Here is a 16,455-nt window from a genome sequence, read left to right as displayed (position 1 = left end):
TGCTGGGAGCAGAGCTGCAGCCACAGAGCCAGGTGTGGTGAGCAAGTGGGGCCAGCCAAAGAGGGACCTTGGGCAAAGGACTCAGTGCAAAAAGACACCCCTAGCCAAGGGTCCTTGCAGGCCAGACTGGGAGGGGGATCTTAACCTGATGGGGGGCTGACGCTGGGAAGAAGGGTCCCGGCACCCAAAGTCCAGAGGTGTGTGGCCACCACCATTGCAAGTGTCCAACCCGCAGCATCCCTGCAGCACGAACAGGGCCTGAGAAGGAGACCTGGGACCTACAAGGAACAGAATGTGAACTGCCCTGATATTCCAGAGACACTGTTTGTAATGTTCCCTGCCACAGAGCCGGGTGATGTGTTTTCCTTTAACCTTTCCCATTTTTGCTTATTTTTTTTTAAATTAATTGTTAAACAACTTGTATTTGCTTTAAATTGTATGAAATGATCAGTGGGTCAGGGAGGTGCTCAGTGCAGAGAGAGCACCCCAGAGTGGGGACACCCCAGCCCCTGTCCTAGGTGACCACAGCAGTGTTGGGGGTCGAGCCCCCCAGGAATCCTGGGCCCAGCCTTGTTGGGGTTACGAGGACTCTGCCAGACAGGAGAGTGGAAGGGGAGTCATCGAGGGCAGGGAGGCCTCTGGGTAAAGGAAGTGGGAGCGAGGACTCAGCTTCTTTCGCTAGCCCACTTCACCAGGGTAGTGCAGAAGCCAGGAAAGTTCCCCACAATAGCGGAACCATTCCCCCGCTTACACAAGTGAACACGGGGGCATCTCGGGATATGAAACCAACTCCCCACATGACCCTCTGGGGCTTCCTAAACAGGCAAAGCACAGAGCTGCCCAGAGGATCTCCATCTATTCATGTAGCTAAGGCAGCTGGCAGAGCTAAGAAAACTGGCACAAGCTACTCTGTCCACTGGCAGACAGAGATAAACCAGCCAGCACCGCCAGCCCATTTCCATACCATGCCCAGACCCCAAACCCACCTGCCTGCAGCCTGAGAGGCATGAGGGCTCCAGATATTGCTGGTGCTGTTCAGCCACAGCCTTCTCAGCAACAGGAGACGCAAGGCAGGGCAGTGTTGGGAAAGCGTCTAAAAGCCAAGGGTTGGGTTATCAAGCCAGGTGCCTTAATGAAATGGGCAAGTCATCCTCCCTCAGGGCGAGGCTGAGCATCACTTTTCATTGGTAGATCTCAAAGCGCTTCATTACCCCCATTTCACAGATGGGGAAACTGAGGCACACAGAAATCAAGTGAATTCCCTAATGTCACCCAGAAGTCTAGTGGCAGAGCCCAGAACAGGTTTCCTGAGTCCCCGCCCAGCACTCTATCCCCTAGGCAACACTGCCTCTGGACTCAACACCCGCCTGTTGCCAGCCAGGATGTTCATGGCTATAACGGACACATTGCACTCTCTGCTCCGGGCAGCATCACCAGAGCTGTGAGTGCATGTGGCAGACACTGAAGAGACTCTGCGTTTGCTCCCCCAACAACCAGTTCTGCATCCACAGAGCCAGACATCTCCTCCCCACTCAGAGAAATCTTATCTGTGAAGTAACCTGAACATGCCTCACTCTGCAAACACCTAATCCTGTCTCTGGGTACAGCCTACTCAGGTTAACTGGGCTCTCTGCTGCCCAGGATTGGCCTTTGCCATTATGGGGCTGGAGGCACGGTACCAGTCCGCCCCCTGCTGCCCAGCCCGGGGTACGAGTCCTAAGACCCAGTTCCAAACAGGACTTCTGCCACAAGCACGCCAGCTATCATCTAGTACAGAGGCTCACTTCTGCCCCTGCCTGTGATCCTGACTGGAGCAGGTGGGGGGGGGGGGTCTCCAGGTTTTATGGCTGGTAAATACTGCTGCACATACGGCATTAGACACCCAGATCCTTTATTTATACACAGAACAGGCGCAGTGTGGGTCAGCCTTCCACACAGACCCACCCCCCGTCTCAACCCTGCTTGGCGGGCTCTCTTTCAGGGGCGACTTTGGAGCTCAGCCTCCCAGGCCCACTCATTCCCTTGCCTCTCTGCAGAGGGGCCAGTCAGCGGCAGCCGTTTCCTGCAGCTCCATTAGGTTCTGCACAGAGTTCATCAGGTCACTTCCCAAAGTGTCACCACATATTATAGCTAGCAGAGGATACCAATGACCCCGGGCCACTGGTACACTTGGGGCCAACCCTAGGGAAAATGGCACCTGGGTTAGGATGACCAGATGTCCCGACTTTATAGGGACAATCCCAATTTTTGGGTCTTTTCTTATATAGAGTCCTATTACCCCCTCCAGCCCCATCCCGATTTTTCACATTTGCTCTCTGGTGACCCTAGCCTGAGTCATCTTGTATTTTGGCACCCCTGGACCCCGCTGCCTCCCTATTGCCTCCCCACCATCACCCCATCCCCCAATGCCTCCCACCCATCCCCGCATCGACCCTGGACCACGCTGCCTCCCTGGGCACCAGCCCCTCTGCCTCTTCCTTCCTCCATTGCCCCAAGCTCCCTTCTGTGACCTCTCACCCCAGGCCCGCCCTGCTCTTTGCCTCTTGAGCATGGTGCCCCTCTGACCATGGCACCCTGGGTGGTCTTCCCAGTCACCCAACCATAAGGCTGGCCCTGGGTGCACTGGCCAGGGACCCAAACTTAAAGGTTCTGTCTCATCACCCTTCCCCTGAACCATCCAATCTCCCAGACAAGGTGGCTGGAACGAGGTGTGAACTATGCCAGTTTAGCCTCCGTGAGCAGCTATACACTGGCCTCGTCTGTCCTGGGGCTGGGCCCCAATTTCAGCCATCAGTGGCCTGCCCCAGGAGAAGCTCCAACTGTTGAAACCTTTAGACTAGACAAGCTAAACTGCTCTTAGCCATGCCTGGCTCTGGAGCAGGGCTCACCGCAGTTTATGCCAGTGCCGTCAGAGCTGAAAGAAATGTGCAAGGTAGATGGCCTCATCTCTCTCTACAGCTTCCCTAAAGTGGGTCAACAAAATGCAAAAAGTGACCACAGTGGAGATTTTGAGTCACAAAACATTTATTTCCTCTTGCTTGCTCCCCATGTGCAGAATTTCAAAACTGCATTTAACCAAGGGGAAAAACCAGAAAAGGAAGTCACTTATCACAATGTATCTGAGCTGCAGTGAGTGAATATCCGTTAAGTGAAAGTTTGGTTAGAAAAAGGCCAAACAGATATTGAGATGCGATCACAGTATGTCTGAAGGAGCCGTAAGCAAAGCCACCAACGTGTACAATACAACCACACAGCTCCCCATCTAGCCAGCGGCCCAGAGCTTGGACTATATTTCAAAGCATTTTATAGAGGTCTAGACGCGAGAGCCCCATTGACCTTAATGAAAGTGGCACTAAATTATCCAGGTGGTAATTTAATAATTCAGGGGATAATGCTTGGCATATCCAGCTATGTTTCTGATGAATGTAGCAAAACATCTTCATCTGAATATCTACTGGGGTATTTATTGGCATATTTCACTCATTCACAGCACATGGTGACGCGGCCAATTTGCACTTCCCATTGAGTTCATATAGCAGAGCGTAGTCTAATCCAAAGTATGGTGGGTTCACACTTAATAAAACACCAAAGGGAAGATTAAGAAACAGTTTAACATTTTTAGCAATGACTTAGAAGAAAACAAAAGCATCACCGAAAGTTTGCAGATGACACAAAAATTGGGAGAGTGATATATAACGAAGAAGACAGGTCACTGATACAGAGAGATCTGGATTGCTTGGTAAACTGGGCGCAACTAAACAATATGTGTTTTAATACAGCTAAATGTAAATGGATACATCTGGGAACAAAGGCGGCAGGCCATATTTACATGATGGGAGATTCTAACCTAGGAAGCAGGGACACTGAAAAAGATTTGGGGGGTGCGGTGGATCATCAGCTGGACATGAGCTCCCAGTGCAATGCTATAGCCACAAGAGCTAATGTGATCATGAGTTGCACGAACAGGGGAATTTTGAGTAGGAGCAGAGAGGTTAATTCCTTCTATATTTGGCACTAGTGAGACCACAGCTGGAATCCTGTGTCCAGTTCTGGTGCCCACAATTCAAGAAGGATGTTGGTAAATGGGAGAGAGTTCAAAGAAGAGCCACAAGAATGATGAAAGGATTAGAAAACCTGCATTACAGTGAGAGACCCAAAGAGCTCCATCTATTTAGTTTAACAAAGTGAAGGGGTGGTTGATCAAAGTCTATAAGTATCTATAGGGGGGAACAAATATTTAATAATGGGCTCTTCAGTCTAGCAGAGGAAGGTCTAACAAGAGCCAATGGCTGGAAGTTGAAGCTAGATACATTCAGACTGGAAATTAGATGTACCTTTTTAACGGTAAGAGTAATTAACCATGGAAACAATTTACCCAAGATCATGGTGGATTCTCCATCACCGGCAATTTTTAAATCCAGATGGGATGTTTTTTCTAACAGCTGTGCTCTAGGGATTATTGTGGGCAGTTCTCTGGCTTGTGTGACACAGAAGATCTCACACTGGTCTCTTCTGGCCTTGGAATCTGTGAGGGAGCGTAAATCTGGTGAGAGATGTCTAAGGATTCAGTCCAGCTAACACCTTAACCTTGCCTCTGCTGCTTCCTACTGCGAGGAGTTCCGCTGACTGCAATGAGCATGCCCAGCGTAGCCAGCAGAGCACCCAGGAGTAAAGAGCCTGCAGAAATAGGCCCGTACTCATAGCATCCAAGCACTATAAGGTGGCTAATGGGATTTGGGAGCTTTCTAAGGAGATCAGAACCTGCACCATGGCCCTGAGTCAGGAAAGAACATGAGCCACACGAATTTGAAGCATGTGTTTAAGTGCTATATTGCCCACAGCTGCTTTCCTGACCTGGATCTAATAGCACCACTAACGCTACCACAGCATTTCCTTGGGGCCATATGCTGCGTGGGACCATATTTGTTAGTGCAATGCCCAATCCTATGTGAACCCATGTGACTGGGTCACAGGACCCTTGACGGTTGGCCCCGATGCAGGGGCTGGAGCTCCTTTTGGGATGGGTACCTAGTGATGCTGGCACAGAGATTCCGAGAGCAGGGGCTCACCCTGCCCTCCTCTGCTCTGAGTTTGTAGCAGGGGCTGGCTTTGACCTTTTGCTGGATCTTTAACAGCAAACGCTTTGCTCCCAACTATGTGTTGAGTGTTTGTGTTAACTGGAGGTTAATAAAAAACAAGACCATAAAAAACAGCCTGGCTAAATATCCCATCCCCTCTCAACTGCTCAGGATTTGCTTCCTTGGTGCCGGTGATGTTATAATGCCACAAGTTCTGGAGTCACCAGAGAGTCTCCCAGAAAAAGGAGAGTAGACACTACTTTAATTTCTAGGACTAAAAAGAAGGAAGCAATATCATTTGGGGTGAAGGGGGGAACCTCTGCGGCCTTCGTCATCCATCGCATACTTCGAGTGTCTTCCCATCGCAGGCAGCTATTAGGTCAGAATCCTATTAAAATAGAACTCAGTGATCTCTGTCTCGCCCATGCGGTTGGTGATGCGGATGGGCTCGCTGTTCTTCTGGGAGGTGCAGAGAAACCAGCCCGGGTAGGCGGCTGACTCGAAGCGGTGGGTGCTGCCTTCAGGAGTGTTGTGGAAAGTGAAGCGAGCGGCTTGCTCCTTGTCTTCAAATAATTCCATGATTTGCTTATTCTGAGCGGGGAAGAGAAAGGAAGATGCTGTTGCAGGAAGCTGGATTATTTCCTGGGAACAACATTCCCTGGGCGTTTAGCCCTTAGTTCTGCTGACTGATCAGGAGTTCTGCAAGTGTCTCTGTTATTCCTAACCAGTCTCAGGACCAGCTAGGATAACAATTATCAGCCTACTGGTTATTTGTGCATGGCTCGCTGTCTGCGACTGGTCATCAAAGTCACACGCTACTGATCCTGTTCGCTGATTGGCTGAATGTAGTTTTATAAACAGGGGACTAAGAAATCGCAAATATCCCTAATGGCAGGTGACAATGTCTAGCCCTTCCCCAAACATTTATGGGAACATAAGCCCACTTGTAGCAGAGGCTTACACGCCTCTGGCTTTGGGCCTGTCTGCTGCCTCAGTTTCCCTTTCCTCCCCAGTTAACTGAACTTCACACTGCCAGTGTTTTCTCACTAACTCTCCCCTTCCGGGAGTCTGGTTTATTAGCACAAAGTTCTAAACACACAGATCTTCCCCCAGCCTTCCTAGGGGGCTCACCACCTTGGGCCCAGGCTCTGAGTCCTCTCCCTGCTGAGCCGTCCTTCCTAGCAGGTCTCTCTCCCAGCTCTTCTAGCTCTGCAGAGACCCTCTGCCTAGGTCTCCTTGCTGGCTCTTTCCTAGGAGTGGAGCGAGCATCCATCCCCAGGGCTGCTCTCCTTGCAGTCTCCTCTGATTGCCCTCATATCCCCCATCAGGCCTTGTACACCCCATCACATGACCTTGGTCTTCATTCCCTCCACCCTGGCAGGGTCAGATCAAGACTAAAGGTCAGATCGCTCTGTGACTCTGTCCATACAGATGCTCATGAACCGTGCATCGCATGGGGCCACAAACATGGCAAATGGGGCAACAGTTCAGAGCTCCAATGCATTTTATTGAGCTCTGGGGAGAGAAGATTCCTCCATCACCTCCACTCCTGTCGGTGGCAAGGACAAATCCCGCTGAAAGTGAAAACAGTCAGTGCCAGCCTGTGGTTTCAAGGCCTGGACAAGTGAGATCAGAAGCTGAGGGGCAGGGTCTGGACCCTGATTCCTCCTGCCCCCTTTGTGTCTCCAAGATGGAGCTGGGTCTTGGGCAGGGTCTCCTGCCCCTTAGCTTCTTGCTGCCCCCTGATGGGCACACGGGCCCCACTCACCAAGCTCCCACATGGACAGCGTTATCCGAGAACCACGTCCACCCCACTCAGCCCCCAGCACTTGTCTGATCCACGAGGAGCCCCGCAACGGCCAGACCGGAGCAGCCCACGGCTTCGGCTACTTCAGAATCCCGTCCCTGGTGGGGGCCAGGAGCAGCCACCTCAGAGGAAGGTGCAAATTCTGTTCCTCAAGGCTGGTAACTCCCGTGCTGAGGACACTCACCTCCAGCTGCAGGTTGGGTTGGGCCGATGTTCCGCATGACAGGCAGCTACTTCCTCCCTGGACGCCCAGGATGATGGGATACTGTTTGCCCTGTACGAACCGGTTGGGCACCACACTGAGTTTCTCTGCAGGGCGAACACGAGAGGACTCAGGTCTCTAGACTGCCAAGAGTCACTTTACCACAGGGGCACACACATGGCAGGGGGAGGCAGCATTAATCCACCCCCCCAAGGAGCAACCATGCGGGCAGCCTTTGAACCACAGACCTGGCAGCCTCCTGCCCCACCCTGCCTCCTGCTCTGCATCGAGCCCCCTGGCAGAATCCGCGGGGCTAGGGAGAGCAAGAGGCTCTGCACTCAGATTTCCTCCTTGCCGGGCACCGCCCCGGAGAGGTAGGGTGACCAGATGTCCCGATTTTATAGGGACAGTCCCGATATTTGAGGCTTTTTCTTATATAGAAGCCTATTACCTCCCCGTCCCGATTTTTCACACTTGCTGTCTGGTCACCACATGGAGAGGGCAACACGGCCCTCAACCCCTCTCTGCCTCAGTTGGGGGAAAACAGCAGGACAGCCAGCGGGAGTGGGAAACGAGAGGGGGTGTGGACCTCACCGGGTTCCGAGTTGGAGGTCTCGGCCACAAGATTGTTGCTCTGCAAGCGGACGACCTTCTGCTTGACGTCACGCAGGGTGAAGATGAACGGCGTGGGGAGGTCCATAATAGTGGAACTACCTTCCTCTGGATGATGGGGAAAGGCAAAACGTTAATGCAGGACCTTAACTGTAGAAATTCTCCTATGGTGACGAGGATGTCCGTAGTAAAGGGATCTGCCCCCCGGCAGCCCCATAACTCCTTGCACTCCTCCCCTCCATTGCCCTGCAATGTCATGGCATTGCCTGGCGCCCCATGATCCCTCAGTGTGCACGGTGAATTCAGCTTCTTCCCTCTTAACTTGTCCCCTATAAACTATCCCAGGGAGAGCTCCTGCAAGGAAGCAGGTAACTGCCTAGGGCTTGCTGCTGCCCCTGCATCCCGGTCCCCGGGCCGAGCTCCAATGATACAGACCGGACTCTAAGAAATTGTATCTCCCTTTTTCTGAGAGTTTTCCCCTGAGATATGACCATAAAGCAAGCTTCTAGATCCCAGGGGAGATGGTTTAGATTGCACATAATTCAGGGCACTGGGGCCAGATTCTGTTCTCAGTGATGCTCCTGTAAACTGGGGATGCAAGCAGAGGTACTGGAACAATTTGTATAGTGGGAGTGCTGAGATCCATTGAACTACACTGTAAACCAGGAGGTGCGGCAGAACACACGCTCCCTTAATTCCAGCAGCACCTATTGGTGCAAGGCCTGTTGTCTGACCCTGCCATGCCCCTCCTTGGTGCTGGGCTGAGGACAGGGCCAGTGCAACCATTTAGGCAAACTAGGCAGCCGCCTAGGGCGCCTAGTGGTTGGGGGTGCCTAAAAGCCCGCTCAGGCGAGGAGGTGGAGTGGAGGTGAGCTGGGACGGGGGGGCGCGGGGAGGGCAGCCCTCAGTAATGGGGGGGGGCGCACAGGGGAACCGCTCCCCGCCCCAGATCACCTCCACTCTGCCTCCTCCGCTGAGCACACAGCCCCCGCTCTAATTCTCCTCCAATCGGCGCCGCAAGCCTGGGAGGGGAGGAGAATTAGAGCAGCGCTGGCATGCTAAGCGGAGAAGGCAGAGCCGAGGTGAGCTGGAGCAGGCTCCCCGGGCGGGGTTAGCTGCCGCGGGGAGGCCTCCCCGGGCGAGGGGAGTGGCGAGCTGCTGCGGGGCAGGGGTGACTGGGTTAGCTGCCACGGGGGGGTGGAGTTAGCTGGGTGAGGGGGGTGGGCGCAAGGTGGAAGTTTCGCCTAGGGCGCAAAACTTCCTTGCACCGGCCCTGGCCAAGGACAAGAGTGAGCAGGAATTTGGCTGATGAGAAGGCACAAAAAGGAGTTTTGCCAGGGAGCCCTCTCAGGCCCCGAGATTCTCCTTTATCTGGAGCCCGCGCCCAGAGACTCACCTTTCGGAATGAATGTGTCGAACAAAACCTTCATGTCTTTGTCCTGATTCCCAAGGGGTTCACTCGGCTGTCCCCCTGACCCTGCTCCTGGCTGGAATGCCATTGTGGTGGACGTGTGCCCGGTGCCTGTCGTGTCCTGGTGGGAGTGGGGTGGCTGGGAAGAACAGATGGACACCAGCTCTCAGGCAGGCTGGTCCCATGGAGGGAGCCCCATTGGCCCTGCTGAGCCAAAATAGGGGCAGAGCAGGGCCCATCTTTGGCCCACTGCCCCCTTCAGATCTTGGCAGCCAGCAGCACATGGCATGGGGTGTGCAGGGGTGGGAGTGAGCCCCACCTGCCAAGCAACCTGATTGGCTTGGATCTGGATGGACAGCAAATCAGGGCTTGTTCCTCATCTCACCTCCCTTGGCCCAGCTCCAGGGCAGCTCCCCATGGAATCGCCAAAGGGGCCGCCCGCCCCATGGCTGTGGCAAGAGGAAGGCCGTGGACTGGCCACTGGCAATGCTGCTGGGGGTGGGATGCTTCCCCGCTAGGGCCCGGCCCAGGTTGCAGCCGTGGGGGTTACGGGTCGTGACCCCTCTCTGCCGCTCTGAGAAGGCTCCGGACTGGCTAGCTGGGCCAGGTTGTCACCCCAGCTGCACCGACAGGGCTTGGCCAACCCAGGCTGCCCTACGCAGGAGGATCCAGGCCTCACAGCGCTCGTTAGCTGCTGGCAGGATGTGCTGGGCGAGGGGGGTTTCTCTAGCCAGGCTGGAGCCAGGGAATGACAGACACCAGGGTCAGTTAGTAACTGACCCCCCCTTAACCCAGTGGGCCACTGGCAATCTCACCCCTCGCTGCTCTGCCCCCGACAGGCCCCTGGGGGTAGAGCCAGGGAACAGCCCCTGCAGAGCGTGCCCCAGAGCAGGTCCAGGAGGCCAGGCTGGGTCCCCACCAAGAGGCTGTGCCCCTTTGGGACCCACTATGACCCAGCGCTCTGCGTATCTGGCTGCCCCTGCCCCTGGACTCGGCCGGGACTCTCAGCCATTTATACACGGGGCAGGGTGACATGAGCACAGATCAGTACCGTGTGTGTGGAGGCCGATCCTGCCGCGGAGACGGGGCCCTCAGGGTCACTGGAGAAAGAACAAGGAGCCGTGAGATTTCTCTCCCTTGGGTCTCAGACACGGGAGCTGCGTCTGCATCGCTCCCAGTTTACGCCTTGGTAGGAAATTACTGTCTGAGATCGTGAGCGCAGACACTCTGCTGCCCTCCCAGCCCCCCTCCAGGCCCACTGCCCCCTGTGCTGCTAGTTCGACTGCTCTCCCATGATGGGGGCGGGGAGAGATCTGATCAATTCTGGAATTTAGTACTCAGAAATTCCTTCATTTCTTCAACCCTCCGTCTCCCATAGCTAGCTTCTCTACCTTACAATGTCTCTTTCTCAAGATGTGATATATGCAATCGGTACCATGGTGTAGTAACACACTCCACCCCGCCCCAGAGGTACAGCCACACCAGAGTTTATATCCACATCTGCTGTGTTAATATTGCAAAACACCGCGATGGATGCAGCATTTCTTGCCAGAGCCACGGAGTCTAAAGTGCTGCTGTCTCCTAAAAGTGTTGTCTATACAATGGTGTAGTGGGGCGGCTCCCCCACTCCCGTGGGAAAAAGATTAAAGTCAGCCCTGGGAGAAGGTTGTGGCTGAGAGCTGCTAAGCTGGGCTGCTTGGGGAAGCTGCTGAACTTGGGCCATGCCCCAATCAGGCCACAGCTGGCCTGTATAAAAAGACTGTGAGGGAGGGACCCAGAAGAAGTCTGTCTCCAGGGTGGGAGACAGAGCAGGACCTGGCTGCCTGCAGAAAGGGTACTGGGAGTGAAGCAGGGCTAGAGAGAGCCAGGGGAGCTCCAGGCTGGCAACTCCCCAGGCTGCAGGGCCTGGTCCAAGGCCCATAGAGGTACTGGGAGGCAGCAGGTCTGAACCCCCTTGCCTATGATGAGTGGCTTTTACACTGCAGTCTGCCCCAGGGAGCAGGGGCTGGGTGATGACTGGCAGTAGCCCAGACTGAGGCAAGATGGGGATTAGAGGGTTGGGGGTTTCCCAGAGAGGGGAGACCCATAGAGACTGGTGAGGTATTGCCAGGGAGCAGGGGCAGCTCCAGGGTAAAGGGGCACCAGGGTCCGGGAGGAACATGGGGCCAGCTACAAGCGGGACACTGGCCTGCAGAGGGCACCCATGCTGGAAAAGAGCTAATTCCCTGAGATGACCAGTAGGAGGCGCTGCATGGGGTGAGTCCCGCACCTTTACAAATGGGAACAGATTTACCTGGAGACTGTCCTCGGATCTGTTGGTTTTGTGAGATCTCTTGGCAGGGCGTATTCTGAAAAGGAAAGAGAGAATTGTTTCTTTATGCTCCCCCATCTTTCTGTATCCACCTGCTCTTACTTGGCTTATACTTAGATTATCAGCTCTTTGGGCTGTCTGTACAGCACCTAGCACAGCAGGAGACTGGGCCGGGACTCGTGCTCCTAGGTGCTACCACAATATAAATAAAATAATAGAAAAGCATCCAGAGGACAAGCACAGTAACAAGCAAAGCTAGAGGAAGGGCCCAAACCATCTTGGGTGTTGCTGAAGGCCCAGGGGCTAGCAGTGGAGGAGAGGAATATTCCCAGCAGCAGAGCTGTCAACAGCAATACCTGTTGGGCATCTAGTTTGAAGCTCCTTCTGTCACAGGCAGGCTCAGGCTGAGCTCTCTATAGCGATCACCCAGCTATTTATACTGGGAGGGGTGGGTCTCATGGGAGTGACTTCTACATGCAAATAACCCATGCATTAGGAAATCCAGCATGTCTAAATGATCCTTCTGGACCAACTGGTGGAGTAGTTGAAAAGAGCCAGATACCAACTCATCCAGGAGACTCACTCGGCAGATCCCCAACCAGGCTGGCTTCATGTAGCAGATGTCCCACTGTAGCTAATCGGCCACAGATAACTCATTGTAGCCCACTGGTGGGAGCACTAGGTCGGAGCACGCTGAGTCACTGCACTGAGGGCCCGATCCAGTGCCCAGTATTCAATGGCAGTATGCCCACTGGCTCAGTGAAGAACACTACAATCGCAGCATCACATCCGGAGGGTGCTTGTCTCCTTTGGTTGTTTACTAATTGTTCCCCCCGACCCAGTTTCCTATTGCTTGCTGAGCTTGGCAGGCCCAGGACTCCTGTAGTGGTCCCAGCAGCAGCAAAGCTGCAATCATGTGACCACTGGTGAGCTTGGACTAGGAGATGCCATGGGGAGTCTCTGGTGTGGGTGTGTAACCCACTGGTGCGTGCTTGTTCCAGATCCCCTCCGTGCCCGATCCACAGAGGAGAGGAGCCTGGGATGGCCCCAGCAAAGATATGAGGCTAGGCCAGGTCGGAAGGTCCCGAGGCGATGACAATTCCCCATGGAGGGTTATGCTTGAGATCGGTCAGCGAGCCGGTATTTAATAGGGACTCACACAAAGGACTGATGAACCATCCCAGCTGGGGTGTTCCAGAGACTTGATTTGAACCTGCAGTTTATTCTATCGCTGCTACAAGCCTGAACCAAGAACTTGGCCATTACTGTATGGAACTGATTCCATTTAACTAATTCTAGCTCATCTATATTTTTTTTCCTTTTATGAATAAACCTTTAGATTTTAGATTCTAAAGGATTGGCAACAGCATGATTTGTGGGTAAGATCTGACTTGTATATTGACCTGGGTCTGGGGCTTGGTCCTTTGGGATCAGGAGAACCTTTTTTCTTTTACTGGGGTATTGGTTTTCATAACCATTCATCCCCATAACGAGTGGCACTGATGGTGATACTGGGAAATTGGAGTGTCTAAGGGAATTGCTTGTGTGACTTGTGGTTAGCCAGTGGGGCGAAACCAAAGTCCTCTCTGTCTGGCTGGTTTGGTTTGCCTTAGAGGAGGAAAAACCCCAGCCTTGGCCCCAGCCCTGCTTTAAGCAATTTGTCCTGAATTGGCACTCTCAGTTGGGTCCTGCCAGAACCAGCATCATTACCAGCAGAGATGAGGTTTGGGGTGAAGAAAGGGGCTCAGGCCTGGGGCAGGGGCTTGGGGTGTTGAGGGGGTGCAGGCTCCAGTAGTTTGGTTACAAGAGGGGACTCTGGACTGGAGCAGGGGGTTGGGGTGCGGGAGGGGGTTCAGGATGCAGGGTCCCAGTAGCGCTTACCCAGGAAGTGGCCACCAGGTCCCTGCAGTGCAGCCCCTAGGCGTATGGGTGGCCAGGGAGGCTCTGCGTGCTGCCCGCAGGTGTCGCCCCTGCAGCTCCCATTGGTCACGGTTCCTGGGCAATGGGAGTTGTAGAGCTGGCACTAGGGTCGGGGGCAGCACACGGAGTATCCCTGGCTGCCCATGTGCCTAGGGGCCGCAAGGACCTGGTGGCCGTTTCCAGGAGCTGTGCGGAGCTAGGGCAGGCAGAGAGCCTGCCTTAGTCGAAAGCCCCTGCTGTGCCGCTGACCAGACTTTTAACGGCCCAGTTGACGATGCCGACCGGAGCTGCCAGGGTCCCTTTTTGACTAGGTGTTCCAGTCGAAAACCAGACATCTGGCAACCCTATTCCGAACAGCATCTCCGAGCAGCTGGCCCCTCCCATGCGTTTGTCATCTTCCTCATCACTGCGGAAGGCAGGACGGAGCAGAGTCTACGCAACATGAACAACTCAGGGCTTGAAGGGGAGACCAGCCCACTAACTCAGCCTGCTTGCTCAAGTTAAACTGGTGCAGCAATAGCCATACAAAGAGTTGTAAACACTTGGCCTGCCTGTGCGTGCTTCATTTCCTTAGCTGTCAGGATTCAACGAGTTTCCTACTCATCCTGAGAGTCATCCTGGACAGGGCGAGGCCTGAATTTTGTCATCTGCCTCTGAACTTGTAGTGGAGAATCAAACACAAAACACCTGCAAAACAAACACCTCTCAGGTCTTCACCTACTGCAAAGGAGCCAAAGCCCCATTTTTTTTTTTTTTTTTGTATCAGAGGGGTAGCCGTGTTAGTCTGAATCCGTAAAAAGCAACAGAGGGTCCTGTGGCACCTTTAAGACTAACAGAAGTATTGGGAGCATAAGCTTTCGTGGGTAAGAACCTCACTTCTTCTTGCATCTGAAGAAGTGAGGTTCTTACCCACAAAAGCTTACGCTCCCAATACTTCTGTTAGTCTTAAAGGTGCCACAGGACCCTCTGGTGACTTTTTTTTTTTTTTTAAATGTCACAGGTCACCCCGAAACTCCCTCTAGTGTTTGCCACCCTGTACTGCATCCACTCCCTCCTGCTCTAGTCCATTGCCATGAGCCTGGATACATTTCCTTGTCCTTGTGACTCAGCCATGCCAAGAGACCCCCTGTGACCCTAGGCAGTGGGGAACGGGCCCAGTTGGCTCTGGCAGCGCGTGCAGATTCCCAGGCAGCACCGGCACCTCTCCCACACCTGCCTCTCCAGTGTGTTTCTTTGTCCTTTTTGCTTGGTTTATTGATGGGTGTAAATAGTCCCCTCTTGCCCACCCCCCAGGCTGGGAGCATCACTCAGCTCTACCAAAGGCTGCAGCACAGCAAGGCAGACTCCAGTCCAGCGCCCCTCAGTCCCTTCGGTTCTGCTCCTGGGACGCAGCTGGGGAGCGGATAGAATTGGCCCATGGCTCATACTTTTGCTTGTTGTTTCCTGCCTGGTTCTGTGACTCTCGGGGATCCTTCGCAGACAGCTGAGAACTATCCAGGTTCTCTGCTCAGCATCCTCCTTTGGCGCCCTCCCTTGGACCTCCACCACCATCAGTTTTTGTCCCCTGAAACCTGTTGTTTTCTGGGTCTTGTTGAGGGGCTGGGTCTTTAGTTCTGGGTGGACCCAGGATCCATATAAGCCTGTCTGGTTCTGCTCTAACGTGTGCCACCCTGGGCTGTGCTTTTTTAACCCCTCCTGAACACCCCATAACAAGTCTGGGAAAAGGTGATCTTTGGTGCTGGGGAAATGACAGATGTTTGCTCTGTTAACTGGCTCTTTCCTGCTCTGCGGATCTGTTCCCCACCTGTCCCACGCTCACCTGCGGCATTTACAGAGCTAAAAGATTTTCATCTACTCCCATTAGCTCCACAAGAACCAACCCTGCCCTGGATGAGGGGGCTGACCTGCAGCCTGGTTCGCAAATCGACAACAGTCGTTCCAGGTGTGGGAATCTTTCTGGGGGTTGATGCATGGGCCGGGAAGAGCCCAGCTTAGCTCTCAGATCCCAGGGTGGGTTTGCACGGAGCTTTGACCTGGAGTCACAATAAACGTGGAGCCCATGATCCTCTTCTGACTGTCACTTTTCAGAGGGTCGAACTGACAGCCAGATTTGGGTCAGGAAGAAATTTCCCCCGGTCAGACTGGCAGAGACCCTAGCGGGGTTTCGCCTTCCTCTGCAGCATGGGGCCCGGGTCACTTGCAGGTTTAAACTAGAGGAAATGGTGGAGTCTCTGTAACTTGAGGTCTTTAAACCATGATTTGAGGACATCAGCCACTCAGCCAGAGGTTCAGAGTCTGTTACAGGAGGGGGTGGGGGTGGTTCTGTGGCCTGTGATGTGCAGGAGGTGAGACTAGATGATCAGGATGGACCCTTCTGACTGTAAAGTCTATGAGTTTATTGGAGCCAGGACCAACACAGAAGCCCGAATCCAAACACTCCAGGCTCTGAGAACGTTTGGAATCCAGATCTGAAGGCAGTAGCTCAGACACTGTTGTTACCAGCTGCTCCTGACTGAGCCGTATGGTGTAGGGAATCCAACATACATCACAGCCCTGTGCAGTTCATGTGTGAGAACCATGTCTTCCTGCTGGCATCGTCCCAGGCACCTCACCAGCATGCAGGGCTGAGCTAATGCATGTGAAAGGGAAGAAATGAGATGACACAAGGTGAATCAAACAAGGTTCAGCCCAGAGATTGCAAAAGAGGTTACAGGAAGACTGGGGCCCTGGTGCTACCCCAGGCCCTGCTCCCTGACTAACGACAATTGCTCTGAATTTCCTCCATTGCTACCTGAGCAACTTCTGCTTACAGAAGCGTGAGCAAGTCAGAACAGCTTCCCCTCGTGTGCTAACATGACCCTACACATCCTTCCCCACAGCCGGGTCTCTTCTCCTCAAGGGCAGGACAAGTCTAGCATTATTTCTATCCAACACGATCTCTGTCACTGGACCCTCACCCCCCACCAGTGTCCGAAGGACAAGGACACCCCCCAGCATCCCAGCGGAGCAGTTCCTATGACACCGAGGGGACTCTGGAATGCACAGCCCTGCCAGAGTGCCCAGTCCGCTCCTGCTCCTAGCCAGGAACTGCAGCTGGTTCCCCTACACTGAGGG

At 53.8% G+C, this 16,455-nt stretch overlaps 1 protein-coding gene across 1 annotated transcript; it reads right to left on the bottom strand.

The window, feature by feature from the left end:
• Positions 1-3,002: 3,002 nt before the first annotated feature.
• Positions 3,003-11,831, bottom strand: LOC101949339 (interleukin-36 receptor antagonist protein-like). Its single transcript, XM_005279281.4, has 7 exons — positions 11,778-11,831; positions 11,404-11,458; positions 10,162-10,210; positions 9,096-9,249; positions 7,682-7,807; positions 7,070-7,194; positions 3,003-5,669 (listed from the first exon to the last, which is right to left on the bottom strand). Exons 4-7 carry the CDS (start codon positions 9,196-9,198, stop codon positions 5,454-5,456), a joined length of 570 nt encoding a protein of 189 aa, XP_005279338.2. The 5' UTR covers positions 9,199-9,249; positions 10,162-10,210; positions 11,404-11,458; positions 11,778-11,831; the 3' UTR covers positions 3,003-5,453.
• Positions 11,832-16,455: the final 4,624 nt, after the last annotated feature.

The sequence above is a fragment of the Chrysemys picta genome, chromosome 2 (genome assembly GCF_011386835.1).
Source record: "Chrysemys picta bellii isolate R12L10 chromosome 2, ASM1138683v2, whole genome shotgun sequence".
Classification (NCBI taxonomy): Eukaryota; Metazoa; Chordata; order Testudines; family Emydidae; genus Chrysemys; species Chrysemys picta.
The sequence above is the reverse complement of the archived record's forward strand: the minus strand, read 5'-3'. Positions and strand labels throughout refer to the sequence as shown.

Bases quoted from the DNA above. Each gene is read 5' to 3' on its own strand.
- LOC101949339 (XM_005279281.4), bottom strand. From the start codon at position 9,198: ATGGCATTCCAGCCAGGAGCAGGGTCAGGGGGACAGCCGAGTGAACCC. The intron at 7,808-9,095 runs GTGAGTCTCTGG...CCCATCATCCAG, and splicing joins CGACACATTCATTCCGAAAG to AGGAAGGTAGTTCCACTATT. The intron at 7,195-7,681 runs GTGAGGTCCACA...TTCGCCCTGCAG, and splicing joins GACCTCCAACTCGGAACCCG to AGAAACTCAGTGTGGTGCCC.